The sequence below is a fragment of the Papilio xuthus genome, unplaced genomic scaffold (assembly GCF_000836235.2).
Source record: "Papilio xuthus unplaced genomic scaffold, Pxut_1.1 DF826776.1, whole genome shotgun sequence".
In the NCBI taxonomy this organism is placed as follows: domain Eukaryota; kingdom Metazoa; phylum Arthropoda; class Insecta; order Lepidoptera; family Papilionidae; genus Papilio; species Papilio xuthus.
The window spans coordinates 423,478-450,148 of NW_013531873.1; the positions used below are offsets into that span (position 1 = coordinate 423,478).

The 26,671-nt window shown below is 33.3% G+C and overlaps 2 protein-coding genes across 4 annotated transcripts; one reads left to right on the top strand and one right to left on the bottom strand.

The window, feature by feature from the left end:
- Positions 1-7,982: 7,982 nt before the first annotated feature.
- On the bottom strand, positions 7,983-20,011 carry slmb (beta-transducin repeat containing E3 ubiquitin protein ligase slmb). Of its 2 annotated transcripts, none has more exons than XM_013318925.1 (12): positions 19,811-20,011; positions 17,527-17,643; positions 16,132-16,240; positions 14,829-15,015; positions 13,689-13,824; positions 12,919-13,047; positions 12,202-12,393; positions 11,458-11,601; positions 10,429-10,619; positions 9,914-10,028; positions 8,801-9,013; positions 7,983-8,344 (listed from the first exon to the last, which is right to left on the bottom strand). In XM_013318925.1, exons 1-11 carry the CDS (start codon positions 19,850-19,852, stop codon positions 8,801-8,803), a joined length of 1,575 nt encoding a protein of 524 aa, XP_013174379.1. In that variant the 5' UTR covers positions 19,853-20,011; the 3' UTR covers positions 7,983-8,344. The 2 variants fall into 2 exon arrangements, with proteins under 2 accessions (XP_013174379.1, XP_013174378.1); XM_013318924.1 differs by having other exon boundaries at positions 9,911-10,028.
- A 298-nt stretch (positions 20,012-20,309) lies between these two features.
- Vps50 (vacuolar protein sorting 50) lies at positions 20,310-25,829 on the top strand. Of its 2 annotated transcripts, none has more exons than XM_013319028.1 (4): positions 20,310-20,564; positions 21,684-21,784; positions 22,349-22,489; positions 23,167-25,829. In XM_013319028.1, exons 2-4 carry the CDS (start codon positions 21,695-21,697, stop codon positions 25,615-25,617), a joined length of 2,682 nt encoding a protein of 893 aa, XP_013174482.1. In that variant the 5' UTR covers positions 20,310-20,564; positions 21,684-21,694; the 3' UTR covers positions 25,618-25,829. The 2 variants fall into 2 exon arrangements, with proteins under 2 accessions (XP_013174482.1, XP_013174483.1); XM_013319029.1 differs by having other exon boundaries at positions 20,310-20,445.
- The last annotated feature ends 842 nt before the right edge of the window (positions 25,830-26,671 follow it).

The window sequence follows — 26,671 nt, forward strand, 5'->3', positions numbered from 1 at the left end:
CTATACATGGACAGGCTATAGACCATAATATTTTGTGCCTATTTGATATACGTCAAAATGGCGCTGACGGTTGCGGTTTGTAACGGTGGTGAGAATTGGAACTAAATATATAGATAGCGTTAACTGTCAGGAACTTCAACAGACACATTTAAATCGGAACAATGACCTATCCATTTATAGAGATAAGTGCTTACTGTCAGACATCTAGATAAACATATTGTCGTCTCTTTCACTCAGTATGTAGAAAGAGAGAACAAATGTCTAGTGTCAAGACAGTCGAATTTAATGATTTTGTGATGCTATCTAGACAAAATAAAAAAAAATAAAGACAAATTCATAAATAATAAAGAAATACTGATTTATGTAAACAAAAGTACATTTTACCGTGGATTTCCGAGACCAAAATCTGCGACAAAACAGAGTATGTTAACGGGGATTTTCGTCTAAGAAATCCACGGTATTTTTCCGTGGCATTTTACTAGAAAATAATAATAACTACATTTAAGTTTAAACTTACAATCAAACTTGGATAAGCGAGAAACTCTGCGTTAGTCAAAGTGCATTCGCCCCGAAGCGATTCAACAACATTCAAAAATATATAGAACTGACATTAACTTTGGATAAGTGACGTGATTGTCGCGACACAATTACATACATTTTTGAAGTTCGCTATTGAATTTTCAAAGCGAATGCACTTTGTCTAACACATCTAGTTACAGACAACCTTTAAACCAGTCTTTCCCAAAGTGGTCGATAACGCCCCCTTGTGGGCGCTGCAGGTCTCAAGTTGCGGGTTATAGTAAAAGTTTCCTTTACAATTCTCCGTTAATATACATATATAGGTCACCATAATTAATTAATTTAATTTGAAGTTATAGTGGTTTTTAAATATGTGAAAATATGGGGGCGCTAAAAAAATATTTATTCTCAAAGTGGGTAGTAGACAAAATAAGTTTGAAAACCACTGTTTTAAAGTATAAAAATTGCGGTTTAAAATCTCGCATATGCAAATTCGATTGTATTTCCAAAACGTAGCTGCCGAAACACAACCAATTTTGATATTAAATTAAGATTTTTAATATAAATATTAGAAAATATTTGCACCATATGATCAAAATCTCGTATTACACCTTTGGGTTAAAAGTTTCAACAACCATTTGACGAAAGATGTCATATCTTGACAACCCTAGTCACCCCTAACTAAGGGTAAACTCCGAGTCCCTCAGTGTGAAGTGTTGTGAGCCGATCTTGAAATGTAACTCTTTTTAAATTATTCAAAATTTCGTGAGACATTATACTAAACTGATATATAAACACGGCTAAACACTCACGTATATACGTCCGGTGACACCGACTAGTTTCGAGCACATCGGGGGCCCTTTATCAGGATGAGTGGTACTGGTATTATTTCGCGGACGCGGCCCTCAGCTCACATCCTCGTCCACGTCGCTTCATCCTGGTGAAGGGCCCCCGATGGGCTCGAAACTAGTCGGTGTCACCGGACGTATATACGTGAGTGTTTAGCCGTGTTTATATAACAGTTTAGTAACTCTTTTTGTTTATGGATTATTTTCGTTTGCAAATTTGTCTTTATTTTCCTCTTTGTCTACGACCTAATGTTAATTATATTATACATTATTTTTATAACCTTAAAAGTTCACTTTATTTTCACTATTTTTTTACAACTATTAGTTTTTTGTAGATTGTGTTTTTTTTTATAAATTAAAATTAAAAATCCGCCTATTTCATGACTTTTAAATAAAGGACAAAATTCATTTACACCCTAAGAATGGTATTCGTTTAAAAAAAAATAAAAAAACCTAAACTAACGAAAAAAAAAACCTAATTAAATTAAAAAAAAGCCAAATATTTACATAAACGATTCGACGGAGCGGTATTTAGTGGATATTTAAAAAAAGAAAAAGCTAAAAATGTTGCCAGTTAACAGAAGCATAAATAAAAAAGTTTTAATAGTCAAACTCTCGTTTCGATTGAAAGTTAAAATTAAACAGAGACGCATCCAATTTCCTAAAATGGCGACCATTAATAAAAAAAATTTCCAGTTATTTTTTGAAAATCGAGACAAATAATAAAGTAATATTTTAAAATAATGATAGCTTATATAATACAGTTATGTAAAAAAAGATTTTAGAGTTTCTATATAAGTACAAAGAGTATGTAACGTGTAGGCTTTTGTAGATTCGAGAAATATTTAACATTTCCACTATTTTTAATTAAAAAAAAAACTTTTAAATAACAATTTTACTATGATTTTATCAAATACTATTGTTTCGATTTAAGTAACTAACAATGGTATAGTCGAATTCAAAATAAATGAGAATCAATTCGTTGAACCGAAGTGACCGTTGCCCATAGACATACGCAATTGCATATGCGTTGCCTAACTTTAATCTACGGAGGAGAGGATGCACAGAAAGAAAATATCTTCCCTTTCCATACATCCTCTTATCCGAAAAGTCCACTTAAACTTCGCATCCTTTCCTTATAAGGAAAAGGACTAAATTATGCCTCCGGGACGCACACTCATCACACTGTACTTGGAATTGCTTCCACTTGAGGCGTGTCTTCTGTATGCTCGTGGTATATCACCGGACGAGCCGGGACAATTCGTGCGAACATGTTAAAGCGGACTCTACCACTGTTAAAAGTTTTTAAAGTTTGTGGTCACAAAGTTATTAAAACACATCTTTATATCAAACACTGAATCCGTCTAAAATCTTTCAACATCTATCTATATATATAAAAATCAATTGGTGTTCGTTAGTCTAGCTAAAACTCGAATAATTTCCGTGAAATAAGTTTTTTTTATCATACCACGCGGACGGAGTCGCGGGCGACAGCTAGTTCGTAACAAAATTGGAGTGTCTTTATGTATCTATATTTACTAGAGTTACTTAAAATGAAAAACTAATTTTTAAATCATGTCCCATAATTTGTGTAGAAGATTGCTATTTGCGGGAGTAACTTGGGCTGATTTTTTTTTAATATTACGCAAACGAAGTCACGTGCAACAGCTAGTATGTCTCATTTACCATTGAATTCGACTATATAAATAATTCTAATTGATAAATAAGGGAACCTTTTGATGTTACTAATATATTTAAACCAATAAGACCCTTAGTAACGAATTAGGACTTTATGGCAGTGAGTTGGTCACTAATAGCCACCCTTAGCATTGAAATATCTACACTAAAGATTGCAAACCATTCTGCACATTTCCTATACACACTAAAACATACCACAAATTATTTTTGCCACGTTGTTACTCTATACTAATATTATAAAGCGGAAGAGTTTGTTTAAACGTGCTTATCTCAGGAACTACTGGTCCGATTTGAAAAATTAATTATAGAGGAAGGCTTTAGGCTATATTACGCAATAGTTTATTTTAAATTCCGCGCGGACGGAGTCGCGGGCGACAGCTAGTTGACGTAGAAAATTGTTAATTTATTTGATTTAGCATAACCTTTATTACTAACACTAGCTGTAGCCCTCGACATCGCCCGCTCGGAATTATAAAAAAAAAAACTAAATGACATGTTCAAAAATTTGCCTTCCATAAATGGACAGAGGAATAGAGATACCCTTCCTATACGTCCTGTCCCCTTCCGAGCCCAAGGAATACTATGGCAGTTTGTTAATACATTTTAGTGTGTATTTTTTAACTAAACAATATACATTTTTTAAATACTTTCAATTAGCGTCTCGTTAAAAAAGACGCGTGACTTAAGGCGCCATTTTGAAATATCAGTTTGACATCTGTCAGAATATGTTTTGACTATAGTCAAACAAGGATCTGAGCCGGTGTATAAGGCGATACTGTCGCGGTAATTTATCTAAAAAAAAATCATTTTTCTTCAGAGACCTGAATCTCCGTATAAGGTATACCGTTAGGGAACGTACCCATACTACGTGACCCGTTAAGGGGAGGGGGAGTGTTAATGCCGTCTTTAAAATGGTCAGTCACAGGATATGACAGAGGGGAGGGTGGCTCATGTATTTGTCACGTAGTCGTTAGTTTTTTTTCATAATACATAATTCACGAGTAATTTAAGAATGCATGCAATCTTATGCTATAAAGAAGAGTATGAGCCAAATTATTTCTTTTTCAATTTTTGCTTATGAAATGATTAAAAATCATAATTATGAATTACTACGTAAAAACTAAAGGGGTGTGTCTTGGCATGTACTACGAGTGGTAAAAAAATAGGTCACGTAGTATGGGTATGTTCCCTTATCTCCATTTTGTCAAATAATGACAGGGATTACGATATGTTTTATATTATTACATCTCAGAAACCCATGGTACGACATATTGGTTATGGAAATTAAATAATGCTGAATATTGCGACTAATATTTGACAGTTTTTCAAGGTCATTATAACCGATTTAGTAGATTTCTACAATGCAATTGTTTAGAATTTTTTGTAAATTTTGTTATAGCGTAAAACTGTGGACTACGTCTATTTATAATTTAACTAGGCATATTAAAAAAAACTCAGTAATTACAAGTTTATAAACTAACGTAAATAAATCGTCAAATTATGAATGAATATTATTTAATTTAAATTACTATTAAATAAGATGAGATGAAAGAAGATTAATCAAAGAATATAAAAGTTTATTTCGTATGTAATATAGTAATTCAGTTTACAATATGCCTAGTTAGTTTACAAATTGACAAGTTGACGAAAATTTACATTGAAAAAAAAAATACGATTTAAATCTTTTAACAAATCATACGAAATCGATTTTATTCGATAATCGATTAATTCGATTTTTATAAATAATCGATTCGGTAAAATAGAAATCGATATATCGATGATTGAGATGTCAGATTTGATTCAAATTCACTAATATTATTGGAAAATTTGTCAAAATTTTGCCTGTTTCATTCTAATACTTCTCATGTATATTTCATATAGTCCGACAAACTTATCTGACCCGGTTGGTATAAGTCAAATTATCTTATAAAGTCAATACAACAAATTACTTATCAGACTTCAACTGCATAAATTACGAATATATGATTAAAAAAACCCAAAGAAATTATTAAAGTTAAGGAAATTTGTCAAAAAAAAAAAACTACAATTTTTATTTTATTAACTGACGTCTTTAGATGTAAGAAATAAATGGTATGATGGTTTAAAAATTATTATATTAATAAAAATGATATAATAACGATTTTAAATTCTTTACATAATGTTAGAAAGCAAATCCGACACTATGCCGGTGTATCGCAACACTAGCCTTACTAAAATGTCGACGTTACTCCCTCACTAATCAATCTGACACTTGACTTTGTAACAAAAGCCCGCCATTGGCGCCAAAAGATTCTAACTAATGTCTGAAAATACTTTCCATCTCTCACCAGGCCAGATAAATTTGTCGTACTATATTTACCCGTATAGGAGAAATCACTTATAGTGTGTCTATTTAAGATAGATTAGTTTGACATTTCTAGATATCGGGTTGAGTGAAATCCATTAAGATTTTTTTCGATTTTCGATGTCTGTTCTCATAGAACTTGCAATCGTAAATTACGTAATTATTGTTTTTAAATTATAAATAAAATTGTTTCTTTCTATTCCTACTTTATCCTTCATAACTATATAAAGAAATAAGATATTAAACAAAAAATTGTGATGTTGACGAACAAAAAGATTTTTTTAATTAATTGTACGATAAATAGTTAAATAATTATAATAAATACAAAAATGTATAAAATAACTAAATCACATAACTCATTTGTTGGATTAATTTTATAACAGAAGAGATATTCTCGATAGTTCGTTACTATGACAACCGTACATTAAGTACAACATTAATTCTCATACAAAATTAATTAGATATTTTATACACAAGTCACTTGTCTAACTTATCTATCTTAAATACGACACACTATAATAAGACATTAGCTAAAAATCGACGAAACCCGTCAGAATAAGAGACCGTACACAAACCAGAGAAACAGTCAAAAAAATTGAACTTTATTGTAACAAAGTTTAACTTTACTGCCGCTTGCTAAGAAAAGACGTAAAAAAAACTAAATTAAACTTTATATAAATTGTTAGGTAGAAAATCTGACACTATGCCGGTGTATAGCAACACTAGCCTTACTAAAATGTCGATGTTTATGTCCCCTCACTAATCTGACACTTGATTCGTAACGAAAGCCATTCGCGTCAAAGCATTCTAATTAATGTCTAAAATAATTAATTTTCATGGTATTTATAACATGGTTAAAAAAAACTGAATATTTAACAACATTAAGGTGTTTAATCTCTCGATATTGTAGTTGCATAGACCATTGTCACGTAATTATGACAAGTGTCATGACAGGCCTGTGAAAACATACAACTGCGCCTTAATTGTTAACTAAAACATGTGAATCGTGTTAAAAATTCCTCTTTTAATTAATTTAAACCTTCTTCACTTTACATAAAGTTCAATTTTATTTGGGATTAACACGTTAGCTGTCAGAATAATTTACCAGCTGTTTTTAAGCTTTATGGGGCCTTGAGAGTCACGCTGTTTACAATAATTCGATTAAAATGCGTCCGACAAGCCACAGCGAGGTGTTGAATGGAAGTCAGACATGGCAGCTAACGTGTTAAAAATGTGCTCATGTCACCCGGTTAGTGTAAACGGACCTTAAACCTCAAATACCCGACTTATTATTATTAAATTGAATTTGATTATGATTTTCTTTGACTTTTTATTTTTAATTCACTATATTTCTTACTTTTTTTTTAATGTAATTTTATTGCCATTAAACCACTATCCAAGTTTTTTTATACATTTCGCAAAATAAAGCGCATTTTATTATTTTAATTTAGTAAAATTTTATTTTGTACTAACTCTTTTTAAGCATAAAATACTTTTAGATAAAACATTTTAGAAACCAGGCTTTAAAAATGCATTTTTATTAACAAAATCCGAACCAAAACATATGATTTTTTTTTTAAATATCTGCAGATTTTTTCAATTAAAACATATTATTTCTTGTACCAAAGCAAAGAAAGCTTCTAGGTTTGTGCCTAGTACACTAAGGACTCGAACAAACAACCAAATAATCGGTAACCCATATCTCTAACCATTTAACCTTTTAGAACACAAGGCAACGTAAATTTCAGTCGCTAATCTTACGTAATATAATGTCTTCAAAGTTAATACATCGCGCGTGATTTTTTTTGTCATTGTCAAATGTCACTCGCAACCTGTCAAGATTGTCGTGACAATTGTCAAACATTTTTAATATGGCGAAGCTACCGATGACCGATATTTGAATCGACTATTTAACGTTGTATGAGTTACTTTTATCGACTCAACCATACAATATTGTTTTTGTACGATTTACGGCACCTTGTGTACAAAGCCTTAAGTTTTGGCATTTCAAATGTTTAAAAAATTAGTAAGTGACTGCAATAAAACCCCACACTTATTTAACTGTAAAACAATAAAATTCGACTGTATACAAAAAAAATTACTTCGTTTTTTTTTCACAATAACATAAGCAGACTTATATTTTGTCATGTTGGTATCAAACCAAAAGTCAATATTTTTTTCCTTCGATATTAAAAACTTCGCTTACATAGAAATCATAGGCTTTCACACTAAAAGTTAACAAATCACATCTGACAAAATTGACAACTGTCAAATGTGACAAGTGTCAAATGTGACAACTGTCAAAAGTGCCTCCACTCATATGACAACTGTCAAAAGTGCCACCACTTGTGGCAGTTGTCGAAATTGACCATATAAAGGTGCCAGTTGTCAACTGTCAAACTTGATAACTGTCTAATTTGACAGCTGTAAACTTTAACGACTTTCAATACTATAAAAAGTCGACAACTGTCAAATTAACAACTGCAAGGTAACAACTGTTAAGTATGTCACCTGTCAAAGTTGACACCTGTCACGAATGTCAGCTTATCAACTGGCGCGTGACCGTTAGCATCCGAATAACTTGTATAAATAAAAATCCATACTATATACACATAACATTAAGCGTCTCTCAAAGACGCCGTCGTATCTGGAAGCGTTGACGAGCGCGTGCCGCCACCATCCAAACGTCAATCGAGTTTGACAGTTGTCAAATCACTGGACGAAACTTAACCGTGGTAACAAAGTCTACGCGTAAAAGGCGTCCGGTAGAGATCTTACAGGTAGAGACCTGTCACGATATAGTCTTGACGTTATCCGTGTCACTTGACAGGTTTGTCATGTCCGTCACTGTCACACAAACGTCACTATGCGCCAAGTGACGCGTTCGTCACCATCATGAGCGCGTTAAGGCCGACATGCGACCTTTTTGGATTACCTGCGGAAGAATATTTTTTTATTATTATTCAAATCTTAATCTTACTTATAAATACGAACGTTTAGATGTTTCTTAGAAATTTATAAACACGCCTGTTGATGTTAAGTAACAGTTAATTCTATCTAGATTTAAATTCAAATCTACAACACTATTGCGAACTTCTACATTGCGTCTAAATAGTGAAAATCAAATAAGAACAAAATATAACGTCTTCTAACCAGTCCATTTATAGAGGTCAGTGGCCAAGACTATAGCAAATAACATTTAGACGGGATTTTACCAACTTGAGCCTTTACGAAACGTTTTGTACGATTCGAATATCTCCAGAACGGCTGCATATATCTTGATGAAATTTGTCATACATATAGGAACATAGTCTGGAAGAACACATACTTATTGTTTTTTTTTTAAATTCGCGAACAGTCACATTTGATTAGTAATTGAATGAAAGTATACCTAGTCATAAAAGCGATCCCTGTCAGGCGAGGCGCGGGGCGGGCGCTGCGCGGGGGCGGGGGCGGGGGCCGGCGCGGGTGCGGGGGCTGCGGCGGGTGCGGGGGGCGAAGTCCCACAGTTAAGGAAGTCCCACACCAGTATTGTATCATCGTGCGACGACGAAACAATTTGAAACTCGTCGAATTGTAAACGAAACACGCGCCCCGTGTGCTCCTGTAATAATATACATGAAAATGTTATAAAATGACCCCGTAGTTCAGAGGTTAAGCACTTGATTTATAATATGCAAGTCTTGAGTTCGAATCCCGCTATGTATTGGTGTTTTTACATACATATGTACATTTAGCTGTTGTTGATTTAACAGTGGTAGAGCGAGCTTTAACATGTTCGCAGGAATTGTCCCGACTCGTCCGGTGAAATACCACGACCACACAGAAGACACGCCTCAAGTGGAAGTAATTCAAACTACACGCTGATGAGTTTGCGTCCCGGAGCTCTAATTTAGTCCTCTTTCCCTTAACACCCTTTTTCTTATAAGGAAAGGATGGGAAGTGGAAGTGGACTTTCCGGTTGACAGGATGCATGGAAAGGGAAGATATTTTCTTTCCGTGCAACCTCTCCTCCGTCGAATAAAGGTATGCAACGCATATGCAATTGTGTATGTATATGGGCAACGATCACTTCGCTATTTCAGCGATTTCAGGTGGGAGCTCGCTCGTTTGCCACCTTATGATATAAAAAAAAATATTTGAGTTTTATAAACACTTCAGGACGGAAACTTAAGGAGCGGTCTCTGAGTATCAATAAGTGTGTCTTGTTATTATTGTTATGAATGTCATAGATGTACCAACACACCAGGATGCTGGATCTCCTGGGAAGCTACCTTACTGTATCAATGTTTCAACTTCTCATGATTGTTACGAATGTCACCGATGTATGTCATGTCAACACCCCAGTGATGTATTTATAATATACTAAGGTGTGTGATTGCGTGTGATTATGTGTGATTGTGGGTGATTATGTGTGATTGTGGGTGATTGTGTGTGATTGTGTGTGATTATGTGTGATTGTATGTGATTGTGTGTGATTGTGTGTGATGTGATGACTTACGACCAGTGTGCGCAGACAGAGGTCCTGATGCGGCGTGCGCACGTCGAGAGCGGCGCGCAGATCCCACACCTTAATCTTGCCGTCATACGCGCCGCTTACTATCCGCTTGTTGTCGAAACTGGAATTAAACAGCACAAATTTATTACTTTACAAATTAATAAAACTTTCTAATTCTTTGGTTTCTGATAAAGATAATCTTTGTATACAATATTGTTTTAAACGGGGATTACGGTTTCAGAAACCCACGATAACTTGGATTATCTAAATATTATGAATCTAATTGTATCGTTTTAGGTAATATATTCCATTAATTATAAAGCTATAGGCGCTTCAATAGTCCTATGAAAAACTTACTTAATACCTGTAAAATTGCGCAACAAAACTGTAAACGCGCGCAATTAAGTAGTATACTTGCGCAACAAAATTGTAAAAGAGGGCAATTGAACTGTAAAATCATGTAATTCAACTGTAAAACTGCGCAATAAACTGTAAAACTAATACATAAGTCATAAACATACCGTATACACCTAACAAGTTCCTCATGTCCTTCCAACACTCGTATACATTGTCCGCACTCAATATCCCACAGTCGGATTGTGTTATCAGATGAACCGGACACAACCAATCTGTCCCTGTACTGTAGACATGCGATACCACGCTTATGTCCGTTTAATGTACGGACGAATTCACAAGATGATGTGTTCCATACCTGGAAAATTAATTTTAATTAATTAAATTTAATTAGTATCCTTCTAGATGTTTTATATCTATGACTTTCAGCGAGATATATTCATATCTGTAGATACATAATAACATACATTAATCCAATCATGTAAATAATATCGAAAAAACCAGTCAGTTGATCAGTCTGTATGTATGTCTTACTGTACCGATTTTGACGTGACTTTGTCATATAGGTAGCTAATTTACATGAGGTCTGGATTCGCCGAAATAGCGAAGCAATCGCTGCATAGACATCCACAATTGCAGATGCGTTGCCTACTAATCAACAGAGGAGACAGAGAAGGAGAACCCATTCCTATACATCCCTTCCTCCGTCAAATCCAATTACTCTTACAAGAAAAGGGTAGGAAGAAACCACTAAGGTCAATATATTATAAACTTGCTATCACCCACGACTCCGTCTGCGCGGATTAAAAAAAAATATAGCTTATGTGTTCTTCCAGACTATGTTCTATAGTCATTATCAGCTCACTATACATCCCCGCCGAGGGGCTCGGAGCCTACCCTAAATCACGGGTGATTAGGCCATAGTCAACCACGCTGCCAAAGTGCAGTGACTTCACACATATCTTCGAACTTCTCAGATATGTGCAGCATCACGATGTTTTCCTTCATCATAACATCGGATAAATGTACATATGTAAATCGGAAATAGAAACACATTGATACATGTCGGGATTCGAACCCAAGAGCCACCAACGCTCTATATGCCAAATTTCATGATTAATTCAGCCGTTTTGATAGTACCTTCAATCATCCATCCATCTATACATTCACATTTATATTATTAGTAATTATCTCACTTTGATAGTGCGATCTCCACTCGCGCTGACAATATACTTCTCATCAAAGTCGACCACATTTACAGCAGCGCGATGACCAACAAGTACACGTCGCAACATTATCTCAGTTGTTGACGTCATATCCCATACAGCTATCGAACGATCCTGGAAACACAATATTAATTTATAACTCTTTAAAGTTCATTTCCACTAACTAAAATTCGTGTAAAAACACGATTAGTTAGTTAATTACACATTAAAAACAATATTGCCCTAAATTATTGCTGTAAATTACAGTAAATATTAATTAATTACTATCAATATTATTATCCATTACAATCAATATTGTGACTATCCACAACTATCAATATTATTACTGTATAATTAAACAAGTGGTCGTGTGGTTTTTTAACTATTTATTGAATTATATGAACTTAGATTATAAAAATAGCGCGCCTTCCCGTAGCACACTTATATCCAATGAACCTCTAATGAACGTATAATGCACCATTGTTGCCAGCACAGGAAGGAAAAAAGTTTATAATAATTTGAATGTTGCCAATACAAAAAGAAATTAACAAGAATTAAACAAAAACAATAAATAATTTATGTGAATTAATTGAACAATTACTATCCATTACTATCAATATTATTACTATCCATTACTATCAATATTATTACTATCCATTACTATCAATATTGTTACTATCCATTACTATCAATATTATTACTATCCATTTCTATTAATATTGTTACTATCAGTACCTTACTGCATGTCACCATCATGCCGTTACAAAATCTTAGATGCAGCACCGCCTCGCAGTGATGTATGAGCGTGTTCAGCATAGTACCAGTGGTCACATCCCAAACACGGACTGTGCTGTCTGATGACCCGGATATGATGGCTCTCTCATCATACTGCAGGCATAGTACTGACCCCGTGTGACCTTGAAGCTCCTGGAAATTATAACAGCTCATGGAATTTACTGCAGACTTTGCCCTAAGGCTAATAGACCGTTAACTACGCCCTTTAACTACCCTAAGGGTAGCACACATACAGTTATAAATATTTTTTAAGCATTATAAAATGAAAAATGACTTAAAATCATGTGTATCTGTCCGTAGATATCTGTAATAGCAGATGCGTTGCCCAATTGATGACAATTGATGAAGGAGCACAGAAAGATATCCCTTTCCTAAGCGTCTTTCCTCTATCAATCCACTTTCCTTTCCAAATATTTCCTATAAGAATATGGGAAGGGTAAAATGATTGTCATAGTTTAACAAGTAATCTACTTTATCGTATATATATTTTGTATTTTCTTTTAAGCAAGAGATTTTTTTTTTTCTGTCTGTTGTGTTTAATAACATTTATCGTGTTAGGATTGAAAGGAAATTTCTCACAAAATGGATTAAATATCAAGAAATTTAACATCAAATAAATTTAATTTTTATTATGGCAGTTTTGACACACTGACATACCTTGACACACTGCAGCGTCTTTCTATCCCATATCTTGATGGTGTTATCTCTGAGTCCGGAGACTATCTTGTTATCATCATATTGCAAGCAATAGACCCCCTTCGAGTTCTCTGAACGACAATTTATCCTCTGTAATGATAAAGTATTCGGTTATTCCAAGTTTACACTGTTATTACACTTGTATTGAAACATAGTAGAATCTGGACAAGCCAGAAACAGTTACAAGCAAGAATATGTAAATTTTTTTTATATTATAGGGTGGCAAACAAGCAAAGAGGCCACCTGAAATAACTGAAATAGCGAAGTGACCGTTGCCCATAGACATACGCAATTAGATGCGTTGCCTAACTTTAATCGACTGAGGAGGGGATGCACAGAAAGAAAATATTTTCCCTTCCCATGCATCCTCTCATCCGGAAAATCCACTTCCCATCCTTTCCTTATAATAAACCATCCATCCAAACATCACCAGCTTGCTATACGTCCCCACCGATAGGCTCAGAGCCCCTAAGTTAGGTGACTAGGTCATAGTCAACCACGCTGACCTAGTGCGGGTTGACTTCACACATATCTTTGAATTTCTTCTCAGAATCGAAAATCACATTGGTATATGTCGGGATTCGAACCCTGGATCTGCAGATTGCAAGTCAAGTGCTTGACAGGCCACAGAGGCTCTTTTATACTACTTCTGGACCGAATTTCAACTTCTAACATCCATCCATCCAAACATTCTTATATATAATATTAGTAAGATCATGGTTGGGTCTCACCTGCAAATTGTGCCTACCCATCCTCCAATTGTCCTCAATCGATTGTATATCTTGAATTATTTTCGGATATAGTTGTCTGTAGAAACTATGAGATGGATGCTGACATCCCGGCTTCGGTTTAAATAGGTATAAGATCCTGTCGGAATAACTTTTCATTAGACTAGCTGTCGCCTATGAATGAGTGCGTGAAATAAAAAAAAAAACAGCCTATATGTTCTTCCAGACTATGTTCTATATGTATGACAAATTTCCTCAAGATCTTAAGCCGTTAAGGAGATACCTTCAAACATCCATCTATATAGCATTTATAATATTAGTAAGAAAGCTGTCGCTGTAACATAATTAGTAGCCTATGACTTCCAGATTATATTCTACATCTTTCAGCAAGATCTGTGCAGTCATTCCGGAGATACATTCCAACAAACATCCATCCATACATTCACATTTATAATATTAGTAAGATATATTACAACTAAAGCGTTTCAAAACAAGCACGACCTTCAGTAATGAAGAACACGAAGAATAAGAGATATTACAACTTGAAATATAAACAAAAACCTATGACAATGTCTAAGCGTAATTCAACGACATCACGTCAGAGGGCGCCACTAAAAAAGAAAAAGTTACTGGCACATTTTGGCGCCGTCAGATTTTATTTCTTTCTTTTATCGAGCAGTGTTTTGTTATTTTTCAGTGTGTAAAAGAGTGAGTTGTAACAATGATCTCTGCTCATCATAGTGTTGTCTTAATTTACTTATATTTGTTAAATCATAGTGTGTTGTATGTTTTGGTAAAGTTAGAATTATAATTTCTTAATCAACATTTAAGTGAAGAGTATGATGCTTTTATTTTGAACAAACAATCTTTACATTATTTAAATTTAAAGGATTAAAAATACGAATATAAAATACCATAAAAAAATCAAAGAAATAAGCAATTAATCTTTGATTCCTAATCTCTATAAATATAAAGCCGATTGCTTGGAAATCAATTTGCTATGTTCCGATTTAAACGCACTATGTTATCTGATAGTTAATTCTATCTATATTAGTTCCAATCACCACAATCCGCTATCATCAGAACCAAAACGGCAATAATCAAATAAGCACATGATGTAGCCGTTACAAAGGATGTACTCACCATCCTCTTCTCTCAGCGAGCCCCCTCCACAATGAATCAGTTCTGACTTTACGTTCCACCAATTTCTTCCAAAGCATACCTTCAGAGATAACTCTTTGCCATTCTCTACAGACCAGTTCCGCAGCACACAATGAATTAGCATCTAGATACGATAGGATATTCTCAGCTACATGGTCTAGACCTTTTTCTGAAAGAATAACGTTATTTTTAGTCATAATCAGATTACTACACATCCTCCCTGGCTTAGAGCCTACCCTAAGTTAGTAGACTTCACACAAATCTTTGAAAATCTGCAAAGAATGCAGATATTTTGCCTCAAGAAGTTATCCTTCACAGTTATAACATTGGATATATATACATACTAGCTGTCGCCCGCAACTCCGGCCACACGGTATTAAAAAAAAAACTTAATAAGTAGCCTATGTGTTCTTCCAGATCTATACAGCCGTTCTGGAGATACCTCCAATACACATCCATCTAAATATTCGCATTTATAATATTAGTAAGATGTGAATTAAAAACCACATGGGTATATAACGGGATTCGAACTCAAAACCTATAGATTACAAGTCAAATGCTAAACTGAGCTACCGATACTCTTAGAGAGTTTCTCAGACCTAAATCCCCGTTTAAATCATGTTATCTCTGTTTTTGTCATATTTATACGAAGATTTATGTCTCAGAAACTCACTATTAGTAATATTACCTAACTTATTCATTTATTAAACTTATTCTTAATATGTTACATTTCATATAAAAAAATATACAAAATATATTATATTAAAAATAGAGCACCACCGGCTGCGGAATCCCATGACTGAAACAACCAGTGGTCAGGGCTGCAGACAGGAACCTTCTCACGATGCGTGCGGTTTATAGGATAACTGCCTTTTGTATTGGGCCCTTAATCCAACTGTTTAACGAGAGCTTCTTGAGATGTTATATTTGTTGTGTTGTTTGATATAATTTTAACAGTGGTAGAGTGAGCTTAAACATCTTAGCACGAATTGGCTCGCCCGGTGAAATACCACGACCACACAGAAGACACGCCTCAAGTGGAAGCTATTCCACGTTTCGTTTGATAGGATGGGAAGTGGAAGTGGACTTTCCGGATGAGAGGATACACAGGAAGGGAAAATATTTTCTTTCTGTGCATCCTCTCCTCCGTCGCTTAAAGGTAGGCAACGCATATGCAATTGCGTATGTCTATGGGCAACGGTCACTTCGCTATTTCAGCGATTTCAGGTGGCAGCTCGCTCGTTTGCCAACTTATAATATAAAAGAAATATATTATAATACTCACTTGGTAGCATACTGATAAAGTCTCGCTGCAACATTGGTTTTAAATATGCATTTATATGTCCATGTTGGTAATGACACATTCGTGCCAACAACTGCTCCACAAATTCCACCTGGAACACAATTATAAGCTAATTAATATGACTAATCTATATCTTTATATATATATATATAATTCTTCTGTGAGTGTGTATGTCACTGAACTTCTCTCAAACGACTGGAGCGATTTTGATGAAATTTTTTGTGTGTGTTCAAGGGGATCTGGGAATGGTTTAGATTCAAAATTTTGTCCGCTGGACAATGTTTTTTTAATTAATTTTTAATTTATTAGTATTTGTTGATTTTGGAATGTTTTACATTGGATCCGACAGACGGTGCTACCATCGCACTGTCAAATTTTAAATAATATTCGAATTAAAGACGTGTAGACAGGACAACGTCTGTCGGGTCCGCTAGTATATATATAAAATTGGAGTGTCTGTATGTAATATTGAAATAACCGTTTTTATTTCATGTATATGAATAAATGTTTGGATACACACATCATTTTTTAAAAAAATTGACGGTATGTCTGTCTGTTTGTTCCGGGTAATCTCCGAAATGGATTGACCGATTCTGATGGGACTTTAATTAGCAGTTAGCTTATATAAGGAGTAACTTAGGACTACATTTATAAATATTAATAAATTTAGAGTGTCTGTATGTAACATGATACAAATGCTTATTCTGGGTAATCGGCTGGACCGCTTTTGACGGGATTAAGCTGATATACACGGGCACATAGGCTACTTATTTCGCAATTCAGTGCTTGCGAAGTCACGGGAGACCGCTAGTATAACATAAATAATGTTACTAGCAAAAACAAATACAGTCCAACCTGGATAAGCGAGAAACTTGGGTAAAAGAAAAACCTCTATCTTATATATAAAATTCTCGTGTCACAATTTTCGTTCCCATAATCCTCCGAAACAGCTTGACCGATTCTCATGAAATTTTGTGAGCATATTGAGTAGGTCTGTGAATCGGCCAACATCTATTTTTAATCCCGCGCGGACGGAGTCGCGGGCGACAGCTAGTATAGCTAATATAGAAAAATATCATAGTCACAAGCCATTTTTAATATAAGCGCCACCTATTGGCTGAAATACAAACCCTACAAATATGCCCTAGTCCTTTTCAAAAGAACAGAGATACTACTGAAATTACTCAAGAAACAAGGGTTAATAGCATCAATATCACGCTTATAACCTAGAGGGGTAGGCAGAGACCAAGGATCTCCATTTGTCGTGGTGACAAACCTACATTCATACTTCTACACATATATACACCTTAGTTTCTAGTGCTGAGTATTCCATCAAGCTAGAAAATTAGATAGTTGTTACTTAAGCTTTAATTATACCTGGTCCGTTTCGTTCCATCTTGAGAATAGATTCAAACATGTGTTCCTCTCCGCTACATAGGCAGCTCCACTGGGCGCGGGCCGTACTCCTGTGTCTAAGGATGTCAGGGATGTCACCTGAAAAAAACAATATAAACATTAGAACTACTGTTACACTGAAAAATAGGATATATGTTACTATAACTGCGAAAGTTTTAATGGATGTTTGTTTGAAGGTATCTCCAGAACGTCTAAACAGATCTTGATGAAATTTGGCATACATAGAACATACTCTGGAAGAACACACAGGCTATTATGTTTTTTGATAATTCCGTGGGCGACCGCTTGTATTAGTATAATTTTGAATAATATAATATAGCAAGTTGAGGAAAATTTTTAAACAAAAACACTATCATTCAAACAGAAATAAAGATAACATTATTTAAATGAATTTACTTAAGGAAAATGTTATTTATTTGCTAGTTAGCCTGCTTCTAAAGTAACTTTCATACCATAATAATATTAAAACTAGCAGTGGATTTAAAAAAACAACTTAGTAGCCTACACATTCTTCTAGACTAAGTTCTACGTCTGTCAAATTTCAGCTAGATCCATGCAGCATTCAATAGATACCTTCTAACAAACATCCATCCAAACATTCGCAATTATTATATTAGTTTAAAGTGATATTACTTTTATTTTATAGTATATAACATAGTAACATATCCACTACAGATGTAAAACAAAATCAATAACTAGGAATCAATTTGTAAACCAAAGCAGTTGTATCGTAATATTTACATAATAAAATCAATGGCCTAACTATAATGTTACCGTTATAATAAAGCGATTTAAAAAAAACATTCAGGATAACATTAAAACTTTTTACCTTCTCTAACTTTTTATATATATTTTTTTTTAATAGATAAGGGGGAAAACGAGCGGCGGGAACACCTAGGAGATTTGCAACACCAGAGGAACTGCAGATGCATTGCTGGCCTTTAAGGAAATAGTATGCAGGCAGGTCCCTAAGTCATATTCTAAAATTAAAACTGTCATGCATTGTTTGCTTCTTGACAGGACAATTAGGTGCCAACACAGAGCAACATATATCTGCAACTTTTTTTAGACAACCATTATTCTAGAGGTGGCATATTGTTATCTACTTTATTCTAGATAATATTCTTTAAGAAAAAAACTAAACTTTATTGCAATTTTATTGATATGCCACTACTGATGCAACAATGTTTTGACATCTACAATTTCCTATTCCCACTGGAACCCACTCCAGATCTTCCTGAATGTTTCATCCCATTTACTTCTATGAATATATTCAACTGTATGTTAACAAGGAGAGTTAACACCTTATTCTATACCACATAGTTTACAGTTTTGTGTTACATTTTACTATGAAACTACTACTCCTTCAGATTTGGACTTTGTAACATATTTTCATAAAAAAATCAACTATTGAAAGAATTTATTTCATTTGATTATTATTATATTTAATACCAACTATTAGAAAATAATACAACCAATGAGATATGTTATTTTATTTTAACAAATTATGATATGGCAGAAAGCTTTGTTGGCCTTAATAAAGCATCACTTTTAGTTAAAAAAAACTAAGCACATTTTTTTTTCTTAAATAAAAATCCATTAATTAACATTATATAGACGTGTAATCAGAGTGGTACCATATAACATAGTGTTGTATTGTCTCTGAACACAATTATTGAAAATTACGAAATCAGTTTGAAAGTGGCACACTACTGTTTCTTGTTACGTACATAATGTACAGTTATTTTACAGTTAACGGAGTAGAAAGGAAGTATTTAGGGATGTCACGCCATGTTTACAGTGTTATAAAAGTAATTTTCTACAATATTTTTGAGGTTCAAAACTTTTTGTATTCATATTTTATGGTTACCATGACTAAAACGTCGAATATATTAAATAAGATATATTTAGGAGGATATAACAACGTTTTTATTAATAAAATGTTGAGGGAATGAGTATTTTTGTGTAAGAAAATGACAAATGTAAACTTTTAAAGTTAAATTAGGTTAAAAAAGTTCTAAGCAATATCCGCAATGCAGGAATGTGTAAAAGCTTTACTAATTTTTTTAGTAACGTTTGAATTAATACATTTTATAGCAATTGAAACGAAATCATACATTTTTTAAGAATAAATTTTATCCTTTCTCCGAAATTATTATTTCAACGAGAAGGGTGTTGAAAGAAAAAGATGGCGGATATACCATGACATTACTACATTGCTCCAATTAAATATATAGAACAATACCTTCGTTGTCGGCGGATCTTCGACATTCCAATCAGTCTCCATTTTCGCTATTTCACTAAACACATTAATTATCTTACACAAATGTCACTACGAAAACGGCACGACTTTGCTAAAATAAATTCATCGTTCTCATGACGTCAAGCACTATTATTTTCTTTCAAAAAGCTGAGAAACCTATTGGCAATAGATACGCGTCCTTTTACCAACCTTTTACCGAATGACAGATAATGTTGAGATGTTCGGATACTCAAATTAGCAAATATTCAATTTAAAACGTTTTGTCTCCATTTTAGAACACATTTGTAAAACGTATTTCATTTATTCACTATGTTTTAGTGATGACATGTTATTTGTACTTTCCCAAATAAAAATCTATTAAAAATTTTTGAAAACACTTCACGCAAATACTAAGATCAAATTATCCGATCAAAAAAAATTATTTCTGCATGGCAACTTTGACATCATATTTGTCAAATTGACAATTGTCCTATCACTTCCTCATCTTTTCGTACCTATTTTAATTAATTCTTTGATGAAATGTGTAATTTAAAGTTCAATAATATTGTAATCATTTAATGCAACAATCTTGAAACTGTGTCTTTACGAAAATGTGCCATTGCAAAGATGAATTAACGGTAGTTAATATATATCTATATATGTTACCTTTTTTATTAGTATCTATGTTTTGAAGTGGTTTCATCAAAAACAAACAATCGATAATAGTGTTAATGATTTTTTCTTAGCCTTTTCTCAGGTAAGGACTTTTTGGGAAATTTTATAAACATTACATTATTATTCGGGAGCATTTAAAATTTATGATTGTTGAAAGGCATTCGGCCAAAACGAATCGCCTTTGTCTACACTGTATTGCAAAAAATCCCTGGGATTTTATAACAATGTGGAATAAAAAATAACAAGACTAAAAATTGTCTTTCAAACACAATAGTTTATGTTGTATCCATCATATTGTTACATTTAATATATTATTTATTTGATCTTATTATTAGAGTTATTCCTCCACACATGACTAGTAAATTGTTAAGTCACGTTGAGTGTTGTATCACTTACGAGATATCTGCCTTCACATAAGATCATATAATCTCACTAATATAATATTATAAATGTTAATGTTCAGATGGATGTTTGTTAGATGGTATATCCTTAACGCCTTAACCAATCTTGATGAAATTTGTCATACATATAGAACATAGTCAGGAAAAACACATAGGCTACTAATTATGTTTTTTTTTATTATGCGCAGACAGAGTTGCGGGTAACAGCTTGTATTATAAATGAGAATGTTGTTTGTTGAGGGATGAATGTTAGAAGGTATCTCTAGAATGATTCAATGTCTCACAATAAAATTTGGTATAGATGAAGAACATAGTCTGGAAGAAGACATAGACTACGATATTTATTTTAATTGCTAGTTAATTAACACTAATATTTTTTTTTCATAAAATTTAAAAAATATCTTTTTCATATATTTACATACATTTTAAGAAATTAAATAGAGATATGATTATTTTATTTACGATTTTTATGATAGTCCCATTGGAGTATTTCAGTGTTAATCACGGGTGACTGACAAGGCGGGTCAATATATCTATACATATAAAGGAAAGTTGTGTTACACTATTTATAACTCAAGAACGGCTTTACCAATATGCCTGAAAATTAGTGAGGAGGTAGCTTAGAGCCAGGAGACGGACATAGGATACTATTTATTCATTTTTTTTTCGAATTTATGCCTTGAGCTGCTTATTATTTAACTTATCTATATATTTAGTTTTTTTTATATATCCACGCGGAAGGAGTCTTTTTTTCTGGCATTAAATAATCAATTGTTTTACTATTATGATTAATATTTCAGTAAACTATACAATGTTGGGGGATGAAGTTGAGAAGAGACACGACCCGCCCGGTGTCAACTCTCGCTCTCTGAGTGTAGCTCATACTGCTGCGGACCTTGAGGTACTAATTTAATATAAAATAGCACAAACTATTCATTATCAGCTACATCCATCCCCACTGAGAGGCTAAGAGTCTACCCTAAGTTGGGGGTGACTAGGCCGTAGTCAACCATTCTAGCCCAATGCGGGTTATTTGACTTCAAACATATCTTTGAATTTCTTCTTACATACGACAATGACGTGACTTATCCAAAGTTATTGTCAGTTCTGTACATTTTTGAAGTTCGTTATGGAATGGAGAGGATGCAAAGAAAGAAAACATTCTCCCTTCCCATGCATCCTCTCATCCGGAAAGTCCACCTCCACTTCACATCCCTTCCTTTAAGAAAAAGGGTGGGAAGGGAAAGAGGACTATACTAGGCCTCCGGGACGCACACTCATCAGACGAAACGCGGAATTGCTTCCACTTGACGCCTGTCTTCTGTGTAGTCGTGGTATTTCACCGGGCGAGTCGGGACGATTCGTGCGAACATGTTAAAGCTCGCTCTACCACTGTTTTATATAAGTTTATGATAATTTCTCACTAAAGTCTGAATAATTTAGAAAGAAAACATAATTATTTCAGGTGCTACGTGAAATAGAGAATGTCTACTTCTCATCACCTTCAGAGTTTGATGCAGCGCGATATGTGCTGTCACACGCGCCGTCACCACCCACGTGCGAGGCTGTTGAACTTATGTTCACCAAGTTGAAGCGACAACAACAGGTTAGTAATACAATCCTGCTCGAAGGACCAAAAAGTTGGTCCTTCGATATCCGACTTATAAAAATGGTTTGGGATCACTTTAAGAAAGCGAATAGTTGTTTGTTTGAACTGTTATTCTATCATTACACAGGTCGGCACAGTATGTACTTCTCCATACATCTCTATCAGCCGTCATATTTGAATCTACCCCCTTCTTACGCATATCCTCCTATGCTATCCTTAATAAATTACAATATTTTTAAACACACATGTTAGGAATAAGATCTTAAAGTGCTCAAAGGACCATAATTCGTAATAACAAATGGTCCTTCGATAATATAAAATAAAAATAGCGAAGTTACCCATAGACATACGCAATTGCATATGCGTTACCTAACTTTAATCAACGGCGGAGAGGATGCACAGAAAGAAAATATATCCCATATTACATCCTCTCATCCGGAAAGTCAACTTACACTTCCCATCCTTTTCTTACAAGAAAAAGAAAGGGAAAGAGGACTAAATTAGACCTCCGGGATGCACACTGATCAGCGTGTAGTTGGAATTACTTTCACTTGAGGTGTGTCTTGTGTGTGGTCGTGGTATATCACCGGGCGAGACGGGACAATTCGTGCGAACATGTTAAAGCTCGCTCTACCACTGTTAAAATTAATATTATAAATATCTGATTTCCACAGGTAGTTTCTGGTAAAGCTCTACATTTAATATCACAACAAAGAGATAATTGTGACAGAGAATTTGCTGAAATTCAAAACATAAGGCAACAGTTAACCGTAACATTAGAAATATGTCGTAAAGCGAGAGAAAATTTATCAATAGCATCGAATAATCTTACTATATCAACATTTATAATATTAGCTAATGTTAGAAAGAGGCAAATTATAAAAACAGTGTTAAAATCTTTGGATTTATTGCAAAATTTAAAATGTGTGGAGAAAAATGTTGAAGATTTATTAAATAAAAATGAATATTATTCAGCAATAGAATTGATAATTAAAAGTCGTAAAGCAGCTTCAAATCATAAAGAATTTACATGTATTAAAGATTTATATATCAGATTAAATGATACTTTATATATGACTGAAGAGAAATTAGATGCAATATTAGCTAATATATGTTATAATTTTGATGATAATATATTTATTAAATTAAAAAAAGCATACGACCTTTTAGGTAAAACACAAGCTGCAATGGAACAGTTGCATATGCATTACTCATCGGCTGTTAATGAAACATCCATAAAATCATTTGAACATTATATAAATGATGGTAATTTAAAATTTCAAGATATATGTAAACATATAAATCCAAATAAAGCACCTTATTGTTTGTTAAATTTATGCGAGAATTTATTTAAGATTATGCGAAGTTATTATTTATTAGTCGATTGGCATAATAAATACGATATAGATGATAAATCAAGTAATGTGTTTGATATTGAAAAGAATGTAAGCAAAGAATATATAAGGCAGAAATTAAAAGGTGGATTAATAAGAATATGGCATGACGTACAAGCTAAAGTGTCGACATTTTTAAAAAACACCCCCCTAGAAGATTATCCGTTTGAAAAATTTATACAAATCTTAGGTGTATTAAGAAAATTAACACAAATCGCTGAAATATTTTGCGGTGATAAATCTGATATATTAAAAGATTTTATAAAAACACAAAGCGTTATATATATAAAAAATTATCATAAAGGTAGAATGGATGAATTGAAATTATTCTTAGAGAACGAAGGATGGGAACAATGTCCTGTTAAATCGACATTTAATATATTAAATCTACAAGAATTTAAACAATTCAAAAAGTATATAAATCCTAAATTAGATAAATATATAAATAAAACGGGAACACAGTCGGATGCAACATCATCTGTACATTCACAAGACGATAGTATATATATTTCAAAATATTTCAAAAATAAAACAAAGGATACACCTTTCGATATATTTCGTGATGATAATATCACTAACGATGATATATTCGGTATTGAAACTGAATTAGAACAGAGTGATTCAGATGATGAACCCGATGAATTAAAAAGTGATTACATTGATGATGATAAAGAGATATATGATAAAATAACAAATTGTAAAGATAATATCATTGTAACTAATACAACGTTAGCTGTATTAAGAAATTGTGGACAATATTTACAAATATGTAGATATTTACCTCAAATATCATTAGATGTGATTATGTTAATGTACCAATTATTTGATTATTATATGTATACTGTACATTTATTTTTTACATCAGATTTAGAAGTAGCTTCCTCAACTCTGTATACACCAAAATTAACATCTACTCTTAAACGTATAACAAATAATATAAATACAGAACAAGATGAAAATAAATACATTTTATCACCGGAATTACCACAACATTTGGATATGAATACAGAATCAACATTACATGGGTTAAGTGAAAGAATTGTTGCCGTTGAAAGTGTCATATTTTTAGCTAAACAATATGAATGTTTACATTCTTATTTAAATATATTAGTAATACAACATCAGAGAATGATTCTAGAACATTTTAAAGATAATAATTTAGCCGTTGCTGTAGATTTACGTATGCCAGTTTATATGTGTTCAGCGGCTAAAGCTGTTGATGCACGGACATCTTTAATAGCAATGTCTCAAGTTAAATGGGATGTTAAAAACGTAGCAGTGGAACACAGCCCTTACGTTGATATGATTGTTAGGAATATCCAAGTATTCGCGTTACGTTTAGAAAATATTTCAAATAAAGTTTCTTTAAATCGTGATGTACTAAATGCTATATGGAGTATGGTTTCGAAATTTATAGTACATTTATTAGTTGAAGGTTTTTCTAATGCTACAAAATGTACGAATGGTGGTAGAGGTCTTATGCAATTGGATTATAGACAGTTGTTTGTTAAATTAGAGAAAATATCAGGTTTAAAGCCGATACCTTATCAGGATTATGTAGATAGATATGTAAAAGCTTATTACTTACCGAGGAAAGGTCTTGAAGAGTTTATACAAGAGAGATTAGAGTATTCTAATAAACATTTATTAACGTTAGTTACTTGCGCGTGCGAGAACAAACGAGATAGACAAGCTTTGACAGCTCTTATAGAAGGAAGAGAACTATCTTAATAACACTGCACTTATTAATAAATTAAATTAAAGAAATTATCTATATATTTTTTCCTTATTTCATTATACTTTTAAAAACAACAATTAACTTTTAAATCTGAAGACGTAATAAAATTCCCGCTCTTTTATATGTCAAGTGTTTGAAAATTTTGCATAGATTATAGATAGAATAGTTTTTATGATCTTTGATTTAAAAAATCATGCATTATAATGTATTGCTTTAAATTGAATTTAATTATAATTGAACTGATATATAAACACGGCTAAACACTGACGTATATTCGTCCGGTGGCGGCACCGACTAGTTTCGAGCCCATCGAAAGCGTCGGTGGTGTTGTTGTTGAAGTTTTAAACTAGTCGGTGCCGCCACCGAACGAATATACGTGAGTGTTTAGACGTGTTTATATATCAGTTTAGTATAATGTCTCACGAAAGTTTGAATAATTTAATTATAATTGATAAATTATTAATCTAAAAGCCCAATTATTCGATTAACAAAAAATCGATTTTTTTATAATCTCAAAATTGGTGTTAGAATCTTGCGTATATAAGTTAAATATTTAAAAATGCTTATGTGATTATTATATTAGCACAAAAAATAATTGGTTAATAAATTCTTAAAATAATTCAAGAGATTAGTAGACTATTGCTTTGTAAAATAAAAATGTAATAGGGGGCGTCCTAGGCTACGCGGTAAGACGGAGCTGGTGTGAGGGCCGGTCTAATCTGAATCTGTGGTCGTTATCAATGTCGTCAAGTATTGGTATGTTGAAATGAAAATAATCTCAAATAATAAAGACATTAGATTAAGTATATTTGATTTTGTTTTAAATATATTTGAATGTGTATAAGCTTGTTTTATTTATATAAACACCATATCTCTTCCTTATTTCAGCACTCTTGACTACGCCTTGTTCCAGTTCGATATGTTAACCATAGACTATAACGTCTTTGCTAGAGCTCGCATAAAAAATAATTTAGTTGATGAAAGTCAAGAAAAGAAGCGTCTGTGGCTCAGTAGTCAAGCACTTGACTTGCAATCTGCAAGTCCTGG

What these genes read in the sequence shown, in the direction of transcription:
- slmb (XM_013318924.1), bottom strand. Translation starts at nt 19,852, where the DNA reads ATGGAGACTGATTGGAATGTCGAAGATCCGCCGACAACGAAG. An exon ending in CTTTATCAGTATGCTACCAA is followed by an intron (nt 15,016 to 16,131) that starts GTGAGTATTATA and finishes TTATTCTTTCAG; the next exon opens with AAAAAGGTCTAGACCATGTA. An exon ending in TGATGGTGACATGCAGTAAG is followed by an intron (nt 11,602 to 12,201) that starts GTACTGATAGTA and finishes TTGTGTTTCCAG; the next exon opens with GATCGTTCGATAGCTGTATG.
- Vps50 (XM_013319028.1), top strand. Translation starts at nt 21,695, where the DNA reads ATGTTGGGGGATGAAGTTGAGAAGAGACACGACCCGCCCGGTGTCAAC. An exon ending in ATACTGCTGCGGACCTTGAG is followed by an intron (nt 21,785 to 22,348) that starts GTACTAATTTAA and finishes TAATTATTTCAG; the next exon opens with GTGCTACGTGAAATAGAGAA. An exon ending in AGTTGAAGCGACAACAACAG is followed by an intron (nt 22,490 to 23,166) that starts GTTAGTAATACA and finishes TGATTTCCACAG; the next exon opens with GTAGTTTCTGGTAAAGCTCT.